The sequence below is a fragment of the Phodopus roborovskii genome, unplaced genomic scaffold (assembly GCF_943737965.1).
Source record: "Phodopus roborovskii unplaced genomic scaffold, PHOROB, whole genome shotgun sequence".
NCBI lineage: Eukaryota > Metazoa > Chordata > Mammalia > Rodentia > Cricetidae > Phodopus > Phodopus roborovskii.
Window position 1 is genome coordinate 16,354,358 of NW_026126511.1, and position 20,509 is coordinate 16,374,866.

At 38.7% G+C, this 20,509-nt stretch overlaps 1 protein-coding gene across 13 annotated transcripts in view; it reads left to right on the forward strand.

Moving 5' to 3' along the window:
- Mycbp2 (MYC binding protein 2) overlaps window positions 1-20,509 on the forward strand; it is a 209,618-nt gene that overhangs the window by 181,692 nt on the left and 7,417 nt on the right. For 11 of the 13 annotated variants that reach the window (XM_051195259.1, XM_051195260.1, XM_051195264.1 and 8 more), the window contains 16 exons: window positions 61-285; window positions 2,208-2,273; window positions 3,437-3,676; window positions 4,119-4,217; window positions 5,343-5,423; window positions 6,716-6,982; window positions 7,587-7,870; window positions 10,001-10,097; window positions 11,656-11,775; window positions 14,191-14,292; window positions 14,961-15,089; window positions 15,403-15,535; window positions 17,352-17,455; window positions 18,271-18,459; window positions 19,149-19,256; window positions 19,911-20,120. In XM_051195259.1, coding sequence (XP_051051216.1) covers window positions 61-285; window positions 2,208-2,273; window positions 3,437-3,676; window positions 4,119-4,217; window positions 5,343-5,423; window positions 6,716-6,982; window positions 7,587-7,870; window positions 10,001-10,097; window positions 11,656-11,775; window positions 14,191-14,292; window positions 14,961-15,089; window positions 15,403-15,535; window positions 17,352-17,455; window positions 18,271-18,459; window positions 19,149-19,256; window positions 19,911-20,120 — 2,454 coding nt within the window. The remainder of the gene's footprint in view (window positions 1-60; window positions 286-2,207; window positions 2,274-3,436; window positions 3,677-4,118; window positions 4,218-5,342; window positions 5,424-6,715; window positions 6,983-7,586; window positions 7,871-10,000; window positions 10,098-11,655; window positions 11,776-14,190; window positions 14,293-14,960; window positions 15,090-15,402; window positions 15,536-17,351; window positions 17,456-18,270; window positions 18,460-19,148; window positions 19,257-19,910; window positions 20,121-20,509) is intronic. The other 2 variants (XM_051195261.1, XM_051195266.1) reach the window with 1 other exon arrangement.

A 20,509-nucleotide genomic window follows, 5' to 3' on the forward strand; every position in this document is an offset into this window, starting at 1 on the left:
TTTTTCATGGAGAAACATTTCACTTTTAATACTATGAATGTTTACATTTCTTTCTATTAGGAGTTATGCATAGTTATGTGCTTAAAGGACTTGACCAGCATTGTTGACATAAAAACATCAAGCCGGCCTGCCATGATTGGCAGTTTGACAGATGGCTCCACAGAAACCTTTTGGGAATCAGGAGATGAAGATAAAAACAAAACTAAAAACATCACTATCAACTGTGTAAAAGGAATTAATGCCCGTTATGTATCTGTTCATGTGGACAATTCCCGGGATCTTGGGGTGAGAAAGGAATCTTAATTTGTGGTTCAGTCTTTATTTTAGACTCTGTTCTTTTAGACATCCTCATTTCTGAGTTTACAAAAGAGGTTTATCTTTTGGGACTTGTCCAGACAAACATTTTTATATTCCTCAAATGAATCTTAAACCTAAGAATAGATTTATATGGCTGGAAACACTGTGGACTATAAACTCTAAAGGGAGGTCCAATCACAAATATACCATGGCTACAACTAACAAGATTTAGATCTACCCTTGTATCTTCTACTTCTATGCCCTTATTTAAGTAATTCCCTTGACCTGGAACTTCCTTTAAAATGTGTTCCCAAGATCCCACAACTCAGCAGAGAAATCCTCTTTAGATGATGACGCCTGTATAAAAGTTTCTCTCTTTTCACGGCTGGGTTTTTGGTTGTTTTGGTATGCGTGCGTGCGTGCGTGCGTGCGTGCGTGCGTGCGTGTGTTTGGAGTACCTACTGGTACTTAACATACTTTGGCCCACAGTGTCATTAGTTACAGGCTTCTGCTTCACACCCTCAGGCCTAGGGTTACAGGTGGATAGTCCCTGAGCTAATTTAAATATTCATGATTTATAGTCTTCCTGGCCTAATCTCTCTAATAGAACATTTCAACTGAATGGAAGCATTCTTCTGTAAAAGGCTCTGAATCTTATTTACCTGAACTGGAAAATAGTGTCAGCTGCCAGACTGCTTCTTCTGTCCTTGGTCTTGGGGAAGGATACTTCTTTGAATTTTTGCTTCAAAGTAGATGGTTTTAGTGGATTCCCATGAATCATTGCTGATCTGCACCCATCAATTTGCATATTTATTTTCTTGAAAAAAATGAAAATAGTAGGTTTTTATCTCAACTAAGCTGGATGTTAAGCCAACCACATCAGTCTCTCTACAAGCCAAGTGCAATAATCTGCCATCCACACCAGGGATATAACCCTTTAGTCCAGTCCATGTTTCCCTTGTCCCAAATAAGGAAAGGGGCTTAAGCTAGCGTAGCATAAGCTTGTTTCCTCTTTAGAAACGGGAATTTCCAATGGGTACAAATAATTTATCTTACATGAAAAAGTCAAAACATTTCTGGCTAGCTTTTCCTACTCAGTACAAACTTATCTTTGTTTTATACCAGGACATACTTCTCACAATGATTATTACAATCAAATTGAATTTTTGTATTCATTAGGTAGAGATAATTATAGCAATATCCATTGTGGAAAAAAAAAAATGTAGTATGTCAGGTAATGTCCACTTTCTTTTTAAGAAACAGCTATATTATAAATATGCTCCTTGAGAAAACATATTTCTTTGTCTCCCAAACTACCCACCAGTGAGCCTTATCCATGTCTTTTGTTGTTTTGAGTTTCATTGACATATGTGATTCATATTAAGCAACTCAAGAGGAGTTAGTTAGTCTGTTTTTTTGATGTTTTTTGATGTTACTTTCATAAGACTGCTCAACTCTACTGCCAGGGTGACTGGCGTCCAGAACTGAGACATAGCACTTGCACTGTTGAATATTTGTTTCCTGTGTGAAGTTGCCCTTCTCTCATTTGATGCATATTTTAAAGGAGTAGAACACAGCTTACTCAGACACCCTTTTCCAAAGCCATGAAGTAGTCAGGATACACACAAGTATCTGTTAGATAAGTGACCTTCCCTCATGTGCTTCAAGAACGAGGAATATAGCAAGCAGAATTGTTGAAATACTACATGAAGATACAGAATTGAATGATAAGAACTTTGTTAAAGTGTTTGTGAGAAAGAGATAACTGCAGTTTGTAGGTACTATGGTTAGTTTGATAGATGGTATGGGGTCAGTTAGGTCTGATAATACAAACAGAAGCAATAATGTGGTTGTATTTTAGATGTTCTGAGCAGGAACATAGTATAACTATTTTGAATTGTCTGTTATAGAATAAAGTTACCTCAATGACCTTCTTAACTGGGAAAGCAGTAGAAGATTTGTGCAGAATAAAGCAGGTAATTGAAACTTTGTCATTTTTTTTAACCTCGGCTTTTACTGTTGAGTTTCAGTATTGGCATACTCCCACGAGTATTTACAAAATAATAAATTAATAACTAGTATACGAACCAAGAACTACCATCCCGATTGTTTCCTTAAGTGTCCTCAGTCACGCTCCTACAGTATTCCAGTCTTTATTCTCTCGTTGCTTTACAAAGATTCGGATGCCTTTAAAGTCATCACAGATCTGGTTTAGAGTAACCAACTTCGTGTACCTACACCTTAAGTTAAAATCTGTTAGCCTAAACAAAACTGAAAGAAAACTATGCATATAACTTAACAGCTATGTCTAGGTTGCAAGTTCATTTACAAAAAAATTTCTAGAAACAAGTGAAGTCATATCTGGACACAGGTCTGAGATTATGCACAGATTCAGAACTTACATAACCCAAACTCTGCCAGAGCTCTTCTTCTAGGGTTACTTTACAACATGAAAGTTAATGAGTTTTTTTACTTTTTTTTTCTCAAATCATATTGAGATTTAAGATGAGAAATATCCAAATACTAAAGAATCTGGGAAAATTATCCAAAAAAGTTGTTTTGTTTTCCATACTTCTCTATTTAGAAGTGTTGACATTATGAATTTAATACCATATGTCTAAATAAATCACCTGGAGGTCTCCAGGTCCCTTCTTAGTTATCAAATACAATGAGAGTAACTTTAATTTCATTGGAGGAGTAGTCTTAAAACCCATTTTCCCTGTGCTGACATTCAGTCCTTGATAAAGGCATGTACATGTCTGAAGTATCAGCACAATGAAAACACCTTTTTAGTGGTGCTTAGTGCAAGGGAGTCATGTGAAGTCTCTGGAATAGTTTCGCTCGCATCGTTTATACAGGGAAACCATATGGTTGGCGGTCAGGCCTACATTAATTCTCAGCTACATCACCTGAGACTCTCTCAACCTCTGTTAACCTCGCTTCCTTCTTTAGTCTTTCTCATGTAAGTAATACCACTTGTCCTCACAAACCTTGAATAAGATAATGAGAATAACCGGATAATCTTCACTGTCTGTGCACTTGTTTGTTATTTGAGCTTGCTGTTACTGATGCTAAGCCTAGGGCAGTGATAAAAGTGATTCTGCTGTATCAGGTTCCTGTCCTTTTTCTGCTCAACCAGGTCGATTTGGATTCCAGGCATATTGGCTGGGTAACAAGTGAACTCCCAGGAGGGGACAATCACATCATCAAAATTGAACTAAAGGGCCCAGAAAATACACTAAGAGTTCGACAAGTAAAAGTCCTGGGTTGGAAAGATGGTGAAAGCACAAAAATCGCAGGCCAGATCTCAGCCAGTGTAGCTCAGCAAAGGAACTGTGAAGCTGAGACTCTCCGAGTATTCAGACTCATTACATCGCAAGTGAGTACCCTTCAGCATAAATTGACATATATTTCGAGAGTATAGCAAATATTTTATTAGAATTTTCTGGCTTCAATATATACCCCATTTTCACTTCTCTTAGGCCTTCACCAATATCTAGTGTTGCATTTGTAGTTTCAGAAGAGTAGTGATAGTGCTCAGTAAAGGAATTATTAGAAGAACCCTTCAGGATCCTGGCTGAGTGTGGGGGGAATAGCACCTGTTGTCCTACTGCTCGGGAGGCTAAGACAAAAGGATGGTCACAAACTTAAGGGGCAGCCTAGACTACATTATGAGTTCTAGAACAACCTGAGCTACAGAGTTACACCCTGTCTCAAAATTACGAGTTAATTAAAACTCTTCAGAATTGGATAACCATTCGGCTTTCCCAGAGGTAATGGCTGTCATTAACTCTTTCTCGCATGGCTACTTTCTTTGTCAGGTGTTTGGAAAGCTCATCTCTGGAGATGCTGAACCTACACCAGAACAAGAGGAAAAGGCGCTCTTGTCCTCACCTGAAGGAGAGGAAAAAGTATACAATGTATTTACTTGTAGCCTAAAATTTTATTTCTCATTTTCATTTTCTTTTGGTAAGACAACTAACTCTTGGGTTACTGTACATTTTAATGAGTATGTGGCAACATTTTATATATAACTATTTTTTTTTCTTAACTTGTATTAGAAAGTGCAGGAATTTTCTGAAAGCAACTAACCTTTTCCTATCTGAGCTAGCTGGAATTTTACCACCTATAGAAGCTTGCTGGTTGCTGTTGGTGTCTTTAGAATTGCTAAACTCTGCCCATTGGTTATCCTCTCTCTCCTCCATTGTGTTTCCCCTACGTGGTCTAGCACGTTACAAGTTCTCAAACAGAAAACAGCTCTCTCTACAAAAGCTGAGAAAAATCTAACCATGCCCCTGTGTCTTCTTAATTTCTTTCATGTTGTTTGTCTGCACATACGTTCTGCCTCTTCTACTAAATCTTAGCTTACAGACCACACACATGTCTAATTTGTGTTTGACCTTTAGGTATTGTCACACATGTGTGCAGTAAAATTTCACTGTGCTCATTTTAATGCTCTGTGGCTTTCTTCTAAAGCAGTTAATTTACTGGAACATTGCACCTCAGGGGAAAGCCTCAGCCTCTGGGGTTACAGTGCTATGTGAAAACTCAGCATGGCATTGCCATGCTGAGCAGAGCCCCGAAGCAGATCGCTTGCCCTGAAACCCGTTACCCCTCGTGTTGGCTCTTTGTGTCTTCATTCTCTCTTGGGCAGTGCAGATTGGGTTCAGTGTTTTTGAGGAAATAGCTTTTAGTTTTATTGCCACCTCTTTTTATTTATATAAAATCATCTCTTTATCATTTTTCCATACATTTACTTTGATTTTGATTTCTGCCCCTTTTTCTGATGTATAAAGGGACAGAACTGAAATCTTTCTCAAATTTTGTTCATTTTTTGTTCACTTTGTCAAAATGATTACTTTAACCCTTATCCTTTGTCTTAGTGTTATACACTTCAATTTAAAAGAAATATACCTAAGATACTTGCATAAAATAAATGCACCTCACAGTCTCTGCCTAATTATTTCTCAAGGCCTCTAAAACATCAAATACACAAATTGTCTCTAAAATGTCTACCTTTTTTGTTTTTACTTTTCTATGCGAAGGCAACATCCGATGCTGACCTGAAAGAACACATGGTTGGAATCATATTCAGCAGGAGTAAACTGACTAACTTACAAAAGCAGGTTAGTTAATAGTCTTTGTCTGTTAGGTTGACTGGGGATTTTTAGTCGTAAATTGTCCTCTAAATTCATTAAGGCTTTTTAATGCTTCCTCTTAGTTCTTACTTGTCCTGTAGAACGTGTGTCTGCTTTTGAAGAGTCAGTCATGGTATCATGTGCCTGTGATCCCAGCACTTAGAAGGCAGAGGAAGGAGGTTCCAGAATTTAAGGCTAACCCAGGCTATGTAGTGGCTCATTGTCTCAAAATAAAACAAAAAAGGAAAAAGCTTGTTACAAACATTAACTTTCTTATTTCGCTATTCTTCTTTGCATCTCTGTTAGTCCTCTGTGTTCAGTAGGTGTGTTGCTACCAAGTACCTCAGGTGGGTAGATTGACTGACTGACTGACTGACTCACTGACTGACTGACTCACTGACTGACTGACAGACTGACTCACAGACAGAGTGACTGACTGACTGACAGACTGACTGAGTAACTGACTGACTGACAGATTGACTGGCTGGCTGGCTGGCTGGCTGGCTGGCTGGCTGGCTGGCTGGCTGACTGACTGACTGTAGCCAGAGCTGCCTTAAACTGACAGTCCTTTCTCTCAGCGTCCCAATCCCAAATAGACAGCGTCTACACTGACCTACATACATTATTTACTTCTGTTGTAAATAACCAGCTATATCAATTGACATTTGCATTTATTATATTCCCTTTTCTTCTCAATTTTTCTAAACCAGGAGTCAGAGTTCTCAGCAATTAATAATGCTTACGATACCATTATTAATGTTTTTAAGCATAAGAAATAATGGATTAAGTCTAGATTCATACTGGAATGATAGGTAACATAAAATATATACTTCAGAAGACAAAGAAACCAAGCACAAAGTCATATCTGTGATCTCAGCTACGATAATTTAATCCTAGTCTAGGTAGCATAGGGAGCCTCATCAGTGAATAGAGAGATGAAAATACTGATTTTTTTTTTTGCCCTGCCTATTTTTGCATAGCATTAAATATTTTAAGAGGAAAAAAAAGCATAAATTTCTTTATGTTTTATTTTTCTGCTTCTTTAATTTGGCTATTTATATCAGGTGATTTAATTATTGAGATCTTAGTCATAGTTTCCTCTAGTTTTCCATTGTTTTTAAGACGAGTTAAGAGGATAATATAATGGAGAATGTATTGGCAAAAGAGTATTAAATCAAGCATCAGTTTGCATTCTTTGCATTTCTTGCCTGTTCTAGGAAAATAGTAATGAAAATGACTTATAAGTAAAATTTTATGTTTTCTATGTTGCCTTCACATAGGTGTGCGCCCACATTGTGCAAGCCATTCGCATGGAAGCGACAAGAGTCCGTGAAGAGTGGGAACACGCCATATCCAGCAAGGAAAATGCCAATTCCCAGCCCAGTGATGAGGACGCCTCCTCAGATGCTTACTGCTTCGAGCTGCTCTCCATGGTGCTAGCACTGAGCGGCTCCAATGTTGGAAGGCAGTATCTGGCTCAGCAGCTGACTCTGCTTCAAGACCTCTTCTCTCTGCTTCACACAGCTTCTCCTAGGGTCCAGAGACAGGTGACCCATCCTTCTATGTTTCTTCTCTGTTGCTTGAAAACTTAAAAATCAGAAGACCTTAAGCATGAACTTTTATTAACTTATGTTTGGGGATCCAATTTTAACTTCATGGTTTGTTTTTTTTTTTTTGTTTTTGGGATGGAGTTTCTCTGTGTATCCCTGGCTGTCCTGGAACTCACTTTCTAGACCAGGCTGGCTTCAAACTTACAGAAATCTGTCTGCCTCTGCCTCCCAAGTGCTGGAATTAAAGATGTGTGCTACCACACCCGGCAAAATGTGTTCCAGTTACTACTGTAGTGTGATAAATAGTATTCTGAATAGTGACTGATTGCTTAGTGAGAGATATATTATGTCATTTAATCCAGAACAAAGGTAAAAGACTTTTTTTTTCATGCTGTCTCAGGTAGTCACTAACACTCTGGAAATTCAAAAATGTTTAAATCATACTCTTTCCCTCTCAAAATTAAAAGTACAACTTATTTAAAGTGTTAAAGTATGCTTCTGTTCCTCCCAGAGATTTTGAAGCTCCAGAATAGAAACTAGGCACATTTTAAGTAATTGTAAAGCACACTTCTTAAATGTGCTCTTTCAATGTCCTCATCAGGTAACCTCCCTACTAAGACGAGTGTTGCCTGAAGTGACCCCCAGTCGTCTGGCCAGCATCATAGGCGTGAAGTCTCTTCCCCCGGCAGACATTAGTGACATCATTCACTCAACTGAGAAAGGAGACTGGAACAAGCTGGGTATCTTGGACATGTTTCTGGGCTGCATTGCCAAAGCACTCACTGTCCAGCTCAAAGCCAAAGGGACCACCATCACTGGGACAGCTGGCACCAGTGTGGGTAAAGGAGTTACAACAGTCACCCTGCCGATGATTTTCAACTCCAGGTGTGTCCTTCCCTCTGTTTGAGTACCAGAAAGTTAAACATCACAAACTTCACCTGTAGGCAGACTTTTTTCAACTGCCAAGCTCCCAAATAATGATGCGGAGACTTCTTATTAATTATGAAAGCTTGCCTTTAGCTTAGTCTTGTTCAAAAGTAGCTCTTAAAGCTTCAGAATGACCTGTGTTTATATTAATCTAAGTTCTGGTACGTAGCTTATACCTCTGCTCAGCACTGTGCATTCCACTTCTCCATGTCTGACTGGCAAATCCTTCCTCTCAGATTATTTCCTGGAGTTCTTCTCTCCCCTGGGAAGTCCCACCTATCCACTCCTGCCTAGTCAGCTCTTCATTTAAACCAATCAGAAGGTGCCTTGTCAGAGACACGTTTTCACAGTGTATAAAAAGATTAGCCCACAAGAGTCACCTATTGGCTCACTTAACACATAACATCCATAAGCAGTTGGCTGTATATGTATAAAAGGAATGTCAGGATAACTCAGCAGGTGAAGGCTCCTGCCATACAGGCCTGGTAACCTGAGTTTGATTCCCCAGAAAGGTGGAGGGAAAGAACAAGTTCAGCGAAGAGGTCCTCTTACTTGTACACACAGTGTGGTATGCTTGTCCTCCTATTTATTGTGTGTGCACATGCACACACAGACACGCACACCAATAATAATTTTCTAAATTAAAAAAGATATATAGACTATAGGAATAAGCTTTATATGTAACATTCATTATTTGTGTTGAAAAGCTTGAATGTGACTCCCTTATTATATAGAAAAAAACACAAATTATGTCAATATTTCCCATAACATAAATAAATAATGAGGAGAAAGATAAACTTCATATCACGTAATGCTTTATATATATATTTCTTTAAAAATTCTGCAGAAACAAATTACAGAAGAGCTTTTTCTAATCTCAAATTTACAAAGCATAAATACCAAAAGCCATGTAGGAAAAGCTTCACAGATTTGATACATAACAGTGATTATAGCGGGCATATATACTGTTAAAGTGTTTTTAAACTGAAGCACTACTTGGAAAATATCTAAAGTTACATAATAAACTATTGGCTGTTGTTGTTGGGTTTGTTTGTTTGTTTGTTCCCTGTCTCTCAATGTTTTGGTATTTGAGGACCAGCCATCCAGCTTCCAAATATTACATGGGGACTTATTCTTCCCTGTGAATGCCTGGCCTTAACTTGGCTTGTTTCTTAAATTGTTCCATCTACCTTTTGCCTCTGGGCTTTTTCTTTTCTGTATTCTGACACCTTTCTTTCCTTCTTACTCCAAGCTGGCTGTGTGCCTGGGTGAGTGGCCGCTGGCATCCCCCCCCCCCTTACCCTTTTCCCTCCTTCTCTCTTCCATTTATTCTGCCCGCCTGGCAGCCCCACCTATCTCTCTCCTGCCTAGCTATTGGCCGTTCCGCTCTTTATTAGACCAGTCAGGCGCTTTAGCCAGGCAAATTAACACAGTTTGAGAGCATTAAATAAATGGAACATAAAAGAATGCAACACATCTTTGCATCATTAAACAAGTATTCCACAGCATAAGTGGATGTAACACATATATTAATATAATATCCCACAACAGACCATAAGATTAAAATGTTTATAAAAGTGCAAAGAACAGGTAACAATTGACAGGAAAAGTTACAAATGTTAATGAACAATGGAAAAGATGCCAGGGAAATAGAGAATAAACAACTACAGGCACACATATACATGAAAATAATAAACAGGTGAATAACAAAATAAAATGTCTTAATTGGATAAATTACCTGTAATGCCAGAATGAGGAAGGAGATTAGTAACTTAAAGGCCAGTGTAGGCTTCATAGCAAGACTCCATCTGAAAAATTTTTAAAAATTAGGGCTAGTAAGATGGCCCATGAGGAAAAGCACCTGCAACCAAGCCTTGCAGCCTGGGCGTGAGCCTCATCACCCACACAGTGGATGGAGAGAGCCAGCTCTGAAAGCCAACCTCCTGGTGTATTCCATGGCACACTTAACACATATACATACACACAAAATAAACGAACAAAAATTTAACAAAATAAAACATTCTAATTAATTCAGTCAGCTAAACAATTAAGGTGCTCTGTGCTGAAGTAACATTGTTTTCTTTGTAGTTACCTGCGGAGAGGTGAAAGTCATTGGTGGATGAAAGGATCAACTCCCACGCAGATCTCAGAGATCATCATTAAGCTCATTAAGGACATGGCTGCAGTAAGTCCCCTGCTCTTGACACAGCTCACTCCGCTCCATTAATAAAAATGCATTGCTAGTGTTTAAAGCTTTGTTTAGAGTGCTCTCTAATGTACCCTTGGTCTTGTCAGTGGCTGGCAAATTTGTCATTAAAGTGTGTTCATTTCAGACTCCCAGTTAATTTACCTGAGAATTTAGGTAAGTTTTCCAGAACCTTAAAATACAAAAATAAAATGCATTCTTCCTAACTAAAAAAAAGAACCTATGTTGATAACCCAAAAATGAATGGAAAAGATTCCTAGAAGCAGAAGTTTCTCATCCTCTTCAGTTTTGCGTTTTTAAGCTTTCATATTTCTTTACGTATGTCCTGTGCCGCTATCTTAAGGTATTGGCTTTGGGGACTTACCCCCCCCCCCAGTGCTGCTCCATACAGGTCACTCGGCTCACATTTCACTGTGTCATTAGGAGACAGCCTGAGGGGCAGTCAGAGGGAACAAAAGGCGTTCCAAAGGAGAATGCACGACTTGCCCAGTAACACTTTGACTGCACGGGTTATGAGAAGTGGAATGACATTCCAGTCTTAACTGAGGGCATTTTCTTAGGCCTCATGGCAAATAGTCATTCTCCAGGACGTCTGTTGAATGAAACTGCTTAATAATGTTTTCAGCCCTGTATTCTGTAATAAAATGTTGGTGCTCATTAAAAGTCTGTGTAGCTGGAGCTAGAAAGATAGCTCAGCAGTTGAGTGCACTGGCTGCTCACAGCTGTCTGTCATCCCAGCTTCAGGGGAATCAGCATCTCCTACTTGCCTGCGCACACACACAGTACACATACATTCATGCAAGCAAACATACATGTAAAATAGAAATAGATGAATTTTTACAATATTTTTAAATTATGTGTCTAGTTCCATGGTGAGAAGGAAGAAGGTGTGAGATGTCCTTGAGCTAGAGTTATGGGCTGTGAGCTGCCTGCCATGGGTTATTAGGACTTGAACTCAGGTCCTCTATAAGAGCAGCAGTCAAGCTATAACCACCAAGACATCTTGCCTGCCACAAAAAAGGAATAAAAATTTTTTAACACCAAAATTTCTGCATAGCTGTGCATAGGGTTCTGGGTTGGATTCTCAACATTGAAGAGAAAGAAACACAGTGCAAATAAAAGCCCTTGTGGATTGAATCTATGTATATTCTTAGATTCTAGAAATAGCATCTAGGGCAATTTTAGATATATATGCTTCACGTTAAATATCAAGATTTTATAGCCAAAACTTCCAAGCATAGAAACATTATTTGTACCTTTTATTTTTATCCAAATATGAAATAAAATGTTTGAGCACTACAGGAAAACAGTGTTGAGGCTTTAAATTTTTATTCACTTTAAAATCATCAAAACAGACATTAGCAATTGAATTTTTATAAGACTCTGAAGGCTTTATAATTTGTGCCCCTTTCTAAGAGCTCATGGTCTTGCTATAAATAAGCGTTCTCCTTGGTGAGAGGTGTTAATTTAGAGAAAAGAGTTTTCTGTGACACCACAATTCTGGGTACTTAATAAGATGCTCTGTACTGCCCGATAGGGTCACCTGTCAGAAGCTTGGTCTCGAGTGACAAAAAATGCTATTGCAGAGACCATCATTGCCTTGACCAAGATGGAAGAAGAATTCAGATCTCCAGTGAGGTGTATTGCAACAACTAGAGTAAGTTTTTAATCCTTTTAAATTTGGTCTGTATCATTATGTGTGATCAGTAAGTCAACTTTGCCCACTGTAACATGATAAGTAAATGACCCAAAGACTGATACTGGGGTTCATGCTTCAAGCTGAAGATCAGAAAGCAAACCAGCCCAACCAGTAGATCTTACCTCTACTTCAGCTCAGACTAAAGGGGTGACCCTCAAAAACTGCTCCTGATTTCACTGCTCCTCACATTCACTCAGACTGCTATGTTCTCTTCAACATGGCTAGAGACTAATGCTTGGACTGAATGCCTCTAACTTTTGTACCTCTCAGATCCTGGGATTAAAGGCATGAGCTCTGATTCCCTCTCTGGTAACCCAGGGTGGCCTTGGACTCAGAGATCCATCGCCTTTCTCCTGAGTCCTGGGATTAAAGGTGTGTGCCACCACCGCCTGGTCTCTATAGCTTGAGGCTGGTTTTGCTTTCTGAATCCTCGGGCAAACTTTAATAAACCATATGTAAAATATCACCACAGTCCACATTTATAGTTAAATAGGTATTCATCAAAAATGACTGTTATGAATTAAGTGTGGTAGTGATCACTGTTCACTATGGTGCCTTTATCAACTTTTGTTATTATTTAGGAAGCTGAGACTATACTGGTTAGGAAAGCCTAAGTTATGCTGCGTATATCATCTTTCTACTGACCTATTTACCGTAGCTTACCTCAGTAAGTTGAGTAGTGGCATTATGCTATGACAGACTGATGTTCCTTAAAAGATTAGACTACCTCCTACACAGTTCTTTCCAGTAAAATCCCTAGCTCAACTACGAGGTTTGTATTGTATGATTTGTTTCTACAAAACAACCCTTGGGCTTGGAGAATGCCTCAGCAGTCAGAGCATTTGTTACTCTTGTGGAGAATTGAGTTTGGTTCCCATCATCTGTCTATGTGGTGGCTCACAACTACTGGAACTCCAGTTCCAGGGAATCTGATACCCACTCTTGACCTCCACTGACATCCAAGTCTGTACGTACGTACGTACATACATACATACATACATACATACATACATACATACATACATACATACATGCACTGTAGACAAAATACTTATGTACACAAAATAAAATAAATAAATCTAAAATGTTTTTTAAAATAACACATGACCGTTTAAGGTGGGGTTGAACTTTTGCAGAAATAGAATTAGATTCTTTAAATGAAACATCTAATTTTTAACATACCAGGTTTTATGAGCCATATAATCCAAAGGTGATTTAAGTATTAGAGGGTAGTGCTACATCATTAGGAACAGTTCACACTAATAGAAATCTTTTATATTAATTCTCCAAAGTCTATAATAAAAAAGATTAAGTTATATTTTTTTTTAGGACAGAGAAAGCCAATTTATGTTACCATGCTAATGTGTGTGACACTTAAAACAATTTTTAGTTACCCCCTTTCTACCACTCATGAATTCTTTCATTCTGCATTTCCTTTTCACTTGAATCATTTTCCTTTCTCCTTTTTTTTTTCAATTTTTCATTAATTATTGGGTATATCATTCTGTGCAAAACTATAGTTCACTCTTTATATGCCTTGGAAATGTTAAGATGTTCCATGTGTATATGTATGTGTGATGATAGGTGTGTGTATGTGTTTGAGTACAGCTGCTTGTATACCGATGGAGTCAGAACAGTCTCAGGTGCTGATCTTCACCATCCATCTTGTTTGAGACAAGAGTCACTGTAAACAGCAGGCTACTCACCAACAAGCCTCCTGCTGCTCCCTAGTATCTGCCTCTCACCTTACACAGGAGCACTGGGGTTCCAGGCCCAGCTTTACGGAGTTTTTATAGCTTAAACTTGGGTTCTCACATTTGCATAGTCACCTGTCACATCTCCTCCAGTTTCTTAGGAGAATTTTCTAAAGTTTATCAGACATAAATTTATGACAAAGTGTACAAAGTAGGCCCCATTAGACAACAGAAACTTCTAAAGAACTGTTATTATGTAGAATAACTTAATATATACCCAACTACTTATGGAACTGCAAGACTAAATAGCTACTTATCATGTCATTGGGAATATAGAGCTTTGGATAGAGATACACTAGCTGGGAACATACACAATAGGCATGTACAGTAAGTATTATTCCTGTAAATGATTGATTTTCATACATCACTGATGAAGGACACTTTCACGTCAGGTAGAAAACAGTGGTTCTGTATAGAAAGAAAGAGGTCTTTGCTCAGTTAGCATCCATTGGGTGGATGGCACCCATGCAGTGACATCAGGGCAGTGCAGGTGCTCCTAAGCATCTACGCCTTCCCAAACTGAGCCAGCACAGATTGGCTGTTATCTGTGTGAGACGGTGAGTATTTCATAACTGTTTCCCACCTGTAAGCAGTAATACAGCAGCTTTCTCCTCAACAGCTCTGGCTTGCTCTCGCATCACTGTGTGTCCTTGATCAGGACCATGTGGATCGCCTCTCATCAGGAAGGTGGATGGGAAAAGATGGGCAACAGAAACAAATGGTAAGGTCAGGATTGTTTCATAAGTACTTTTTCCTTTATAGTTAGTGATGGGGAAAAGCAACAGATCAAACTCTTGAAAACATGTCCTATTTGCCCTATTTCATCTCATAAATGTACTGCATGCTTTTGAAAATCTAGGGGCTTGCATTTGACCATATTAAAAAAACTTTCTCCTTCTCTGATTCATATTTATATCAACAGAATTTGTAGTCTGATTGATTTGTGCCAAAATGTTGTTATTATTGGGACTAAAAGGAAGAAAAACAGTAAGAAGAACAGTGAGGCATACCCTTTTTCAAGATGTAACTAGAAGAGGTTTATTAATTGCTTTAGTCATATCAGAGGAGACATGATGTCAGCCCTCAACTTTTTCTGATAAATGTCTGGATTTTTATAATAAACAATACTCATTTATCATTCAGAAGGTTTGGATATATAGCTGGGAGAATATTAAGTCAATAAAGTGTTACATCTTCCTTTTAAACATTGACACCACCTTGCACAGTAACCTTACTGGATAGTTACGAGAGATTTTGATAGCAACAGTTGTGTTTAACATTCAAATTCTAAAAGTTTTACAGATTTTAGAATAAAGTCCCCCGTATCATAAGTATTTGTCTGAGGGTTCTTGCAAGTCTAACGCAGCATGTGAAAATACCTTATTCCAGCCTATGTGTGATAACCACGATGATGGTGAAACTGCGGCTATCATCCTATGCAACATCTGTGGGAATTTATGTACTGACTGTGACAGATTCCTGCATCTGCACCGACGAACCAAAACTCATCACAGACAGGTGGGATCTCTGGAGCGTGAAAGGACTCTGAAGTAATATGGGAGTGAGCTAGGGGAATGGGTGTTAGAATTTGTGGCCTCAATTGAGCCCTCAGTTGTCCTGCTCATTAACTATAAAATGAGCAAATGCTTAGCTTAATTGGCACCCTAATTGTAAACATGGAGCTGTTGTGAAGGCTGAAAAGAGAATTCTGGAGATGACTGGAACTTCTTACTATACTTTATAAAGAAAACCATTGTTATTGAGTGATTAGGTTCATGCTTCTGCCCAGAAACACAGACACATTTATGCCTTTTCTGTAATGGAACAATAGGTCTTCAAAGAAGAAGAAGAAGCTATAAAGGTTGACCTTCATGAAGGCTGTGGTAGAACGAAACTGTTTTGGTTGATGGCATTAGCAGATTCTAAAACAATGAAGGCAATGGTGGAATTCCGAGAACACACAGGTAAAAGAGAATTCAAGGTTGAGTCATAACTTAAAAGGGGGAGGACGAACCATGTCTACAATTAGATATTAGGTTAATGCAAATAGATGCTTAACGATGGCATTTGACCATGTGTGTTTGGTAGGCACAGTCATCTATGTTAGAAAGAGCAGACTAAAAGTCAGGAAATTCCCATTTGTCACTAACCTGCCGTGTAACTGTCTTACTGTACTATTGCCCTGAAGAGACACCATGACCAAGGCAATTCGTATAAAAGAAATCATTTAATTGGGGGTTTGCTTACAGTTTCAGAGATGAGTTCATCATTCTCATGTGGGTGCCTGGTTGCACAAATGGTGCTGGAGAAGTAGCTGAGAACTTTACAGCCTGATCCTCAAGCAGCAGGCAGAGAGAGACTGGGCCCGGCATGGGCTTAGGAACCCTCAGAGCCCACCCCCAGTGACACACTTCCTCCAACAGAGCCACTCCTCCTAATCCTAATTGTTTTAAACAGTTCCAGTCCCTCCCCAGTGAAGATTCAGATGTATGAGCCTATGGGGACCATTCACATTCGGACCACCACAGTGACTTTGGGCAGTCCACTGACCTCTGTGAAGTCATTGTCTTACACTACTTACATCTTTATAAGTGAGCCTCCCACATTCATGGAGAGCACAAAAGTCAATGTGCCACTGTGGGTAGCATGTCTGTGTCACTAATACCTGTCTTAACTATAAAGTCCTATGATTTTTATGACACTTCCTAGAGTCTCAGTACATTTAGTGCTTCTCGAGCTTTCTGAATAAAGAGGACTAGGCAATGCTGTAAACAATATTTTATATGTGTCTAGTACATTTGAATCTCAAACAGTCCTTATTCTACTTTTTTGATTTTGTTTTTTAGTCTTGTTTGGTTTTTGGGTTTACGAGACAGTGTTTCTCTGTGCAACAACCCTGGCTGTCCTGGAACTCTCTGTAGACCAGGCTGGCCTCAGACTCACAGAGATCCACCTGCCTTTGCCTCATGAATGCTGGGAATTAAAGTCTTACACATTATATGCTTAACGTTACAACAAAATGTGAAAATGTGTGGGTTCTGGCGGGGCTGCTGCCATTTGTCCCAATGACACCACTTCTCTTGTTGGCCTCAGCATAAATCTGAATAAATTAACTCTACATGAAAGTGACATTCATGCTACAACATAAGCCTTTTCTTGAAACTGGGTTTTTTTGTTTTGTTTTGTTTTGTTTTTTCCTCTTGTAATCTCAGTTTTCTACATGAGTAAATGCCCTTTTCTCAGTGTGCTCTGAAGTCAATTTCTGGAATCGGTGGTTGGTCCTAAAATTTGTGTGCCTGTGTTTTAAGGAAATCAAGGCCTGTGTTTTAAGGAAACCTTACCCTTCTTTAAGTATTTCAATGTATTTAAATTCTTTTCAGAATTGCAGAGTTCCTTGGGTAAATTTTTTTTTCTACTTTTCAGGTTTTATGATCTAGTCAGATTTTTTTTTTACTGTCATGTGATGTTTGTTATATAAAAATACTAAAACATTTCCCTTTAGTCTGTGTACTCTAGTGTGCGTAAGGGCTTGCCAGATCTGCTCAATCTACTAACTTTATTAGATTCATAGTCTGCTTCTTCTGCTAAGACGATATGAACCTGTAAAGATTATGGGTCTTTAGTTTCTTACCCCTTTGGTGGTTATTCACTTTATATTTAAGGTGGCTTACATACAGCCTTTAGTAAATGAAAGAAATCTAGTCTGTTATTTCAAAATTTAGCTGTATTGCAACATAAAACGCATGCCTTCATAGAAGGTTTTTCTTCTACTGAACCTAGGTAAACCCACCGCAAGCAGTTCAGAAGCATGCCGCTTCTGTGGGTCCCGGAGTGGAACGGAGTTATCTGCTGTGGGCAGTGTTTGTTCTGATGCAGACTGCCAGGTAGGTATCTAGTTAGAGGTTAGGCATATGTCTGTCAGAGCATCTCCGTTATAAGTAGGGGTTGTGGTTCTGCCTCAGTGTAGTTCGCCTGTCTCACAGCCCAAAGGTGACTTTGTTTTGCTTACTCATCACCATCATAATATTTAATTTGTTCTAGAAACAGTTAAGGTCTCTGACCACGTGGGGCAGAAGAGATGGCTCAGTGGCTAAGAGCACTCAGGCTTGATTCCCAGCACAGGCGTCCATGGGCAAACACACACACACACACACACACACACACACACACACACACACACACACACACACACACACACCGCACATGCACAGACAGCAGGCACCGCATATACACACATAAGAATGTATGATATATCTGACCAGAGTTGATTTGCTCATTCATTTGCCTAAAGTAAACCTGTAGTGTCTGGAAGTTTTTTGAATCCTGAATAAATCTGCTCTGGATTGGATGTTACTCAGATTGTGAGAGAGAGATAAGTAAGGTGCGGTTTCATTGTTTTTTTAACCCCTGTTTTGGCAAAAGAGGCTGGTGTGACTAGGAGACTTTTACGTCAGAACTTTATGCTTCATGCCTATATATGATGCCAAATCGGTTAAAGCCATAGTTTACTTTTTATCAATGCCTTTCTTTTATGTGGAATCAAACCCTTTGATTATATTAAAAGGAAAACTCAGTTAGTCCTAGCTAGCCAGAGCATAGGACAATCGTTGTTATTTTGTTCTAATAGGCATTCCTTGTAAAGTAGTACTTGCCTTTTTTCATCATTGTAAATAAAGCCTTTGCAATTTGTCTTCAATAGGAATATGCTAAGATAGCCTGTGGTAAAACACACCCTTGTGGACACCCATGCGGAGGGGTTAAAAACGAAGAGCACTGTCTGCCCTGTCTGCACGGCTGTGATAAAAATGCTACCACACTCAAGCAAGATGCCGACGACATGTGCATGATCTGCTTCACCGAAGCGCTCTCGGCAGCACCGGCCATTCAGGTTGCCTCGGCTTTCCAGTGTGCCTAGATTTTAGCAGGGGTCACATAAACACGTTTCCTAAATAGAAAGAGTCAGTGAAAATGTCCTGTTAATATATTATTCATTCATATATGTTGAGAAGAAATTCTGTTGAAGTTCTTGGTGATTTTTGTGAACATGTATAAAATGATACGAAGGGAGAAATGGCTAGAGTTTCAAGCAGCTAAGCTCTTGTTAATGTCTGTAATACACAATATGTCGTAGTGTATGTACCTAATCTGTATGTAGCAATATATAGTTGAGTACATAATAATAGCAGTCTACTTGATAAATAAGTTTTAACTTTTGACATGTTTATTTTCAATTTTTATAATTGATTCTAAGATAATGAATATTCTCAAGAAAATTTTACGTCATTAAATCAGTAGTTTTTTCATCTGTATAGTGACTGATAAAATAGTTTCACATTTCTCTGACCTAGCCTACTTTACATATGTAGATCTTATATAAGTGACATCAGTGCGTGATTAGAGAAAATTATAAGTTGAAAACCTAGTCAGTAATGTCCCAGGAATAAGCTTTAAAAGTTCTCACGTCTCTTGGTACTGAAGTGCTTGGTCACGTGGCTCTCCTGCATTGGAGAGCCTTCCCGTTGCTTCAGAGTTGTCATGACTACATTTATTTACATCTTTCTTGTTTCTTTCTTTAAGCTGGACTGCAGTCATGTATTCCACTTACAGTGCTGTCGACGCGTTTTGGAAAACAGATGGCTTGGTCCAAGGATAACATTTGGATTCATATCGTGTCCCATTTGCAAGGTGTGGAAGGAACCTGAACTTACTTATCTATGAATTATTTCTTTACCTCTTTGCTTTCATCTCAGATAGCTACCAGGGTCTTCTGGTGACCTTCTCTGTTCCTATTTCCCATCCCCCAGCCTCTGTTCGTTTCTGTCCTCATCTAAGTAGAACCTGAAATATTATAAGATCTCTCTAGAGCAGGTATATGTTATTAGAGATATTCCTCAGTGGTAGACTATTTTCTTGCCATTTAGGGCTTTGGTGGGTGGGCCTAGTTATTGTCACTGAATTCTCAGGTAAAAGCTGCCTAAGCTGAATTAAACATATAACATATGGCAGGAGAAATGTTAATTTAAGCATCATTGTGCCTTAGTGGTGGATGTCTCACTGTTCAAACCTACTGATAGTTGTATCATATGACATGGCTGTGGGTGAGTAACAGGAAAAGGACTCTCTACGGCTTGCAGGACCTGAGATCTGCTCTTAACAAGTGAGCTGTGGACATTTAGTACTTCCAGAACTAGTTAAGAGAAGAATGGTTCTCTGGCATTACAACACATTTCTAACTAGTTACCTCCTGGTATAGTGGTTGGCACTTGAGTATACACTAAATGTTTTTTTTTTTTTTTTTAACTATTCCATAAATGTTTCTGTTAAAAATTTGTATTTCAGAACAAAATTAATCATATAGTATTAAAAGACCTGCTTGATCCAATAAAAGAACTCTATGAAGATGTCAGAAGAAAAGCCTTAATGAGATTGGAATATGAAGGTCTACATAAGAGTGAAGCGATCACAACTCCTGGTGTCAGGTTTTATAATGACCCGGCTGGCTATGCCATGAATAGATATGCATATTATGTTTGCTACAAATGCAGAAAGGTAAGCTACAATTATCCTAAAGAGTTAAGCCCTGGAGAAATTATATAGTAACATACAATTATTCTTAAACCTTAAGTTAGAAATTAAAAATGAGGAAGCGTGATGCAGTGCTTCAAATTCAAATAATTTACTTAACTGGGGAGAAGGGAGTACTTTTTACCTAAACAAACTTTTTCTAAAGTTTGCAGTATTTCCATACGAAGGATACTTGCCGTAGTGACTAATCCCATGCTGCCTGGTACAGTTGGTTCTTAGATAATGCTGCTCTGTGGATCCCTCTCCTTTACAGCTTTCCTACTTACTATACTGCACTTCCTGATTGTGGGTAACCTCTGCTACATCCATGACTTTTCCTGTCCCTTCTAAATTCTGTGAGCTTTATTTACCAG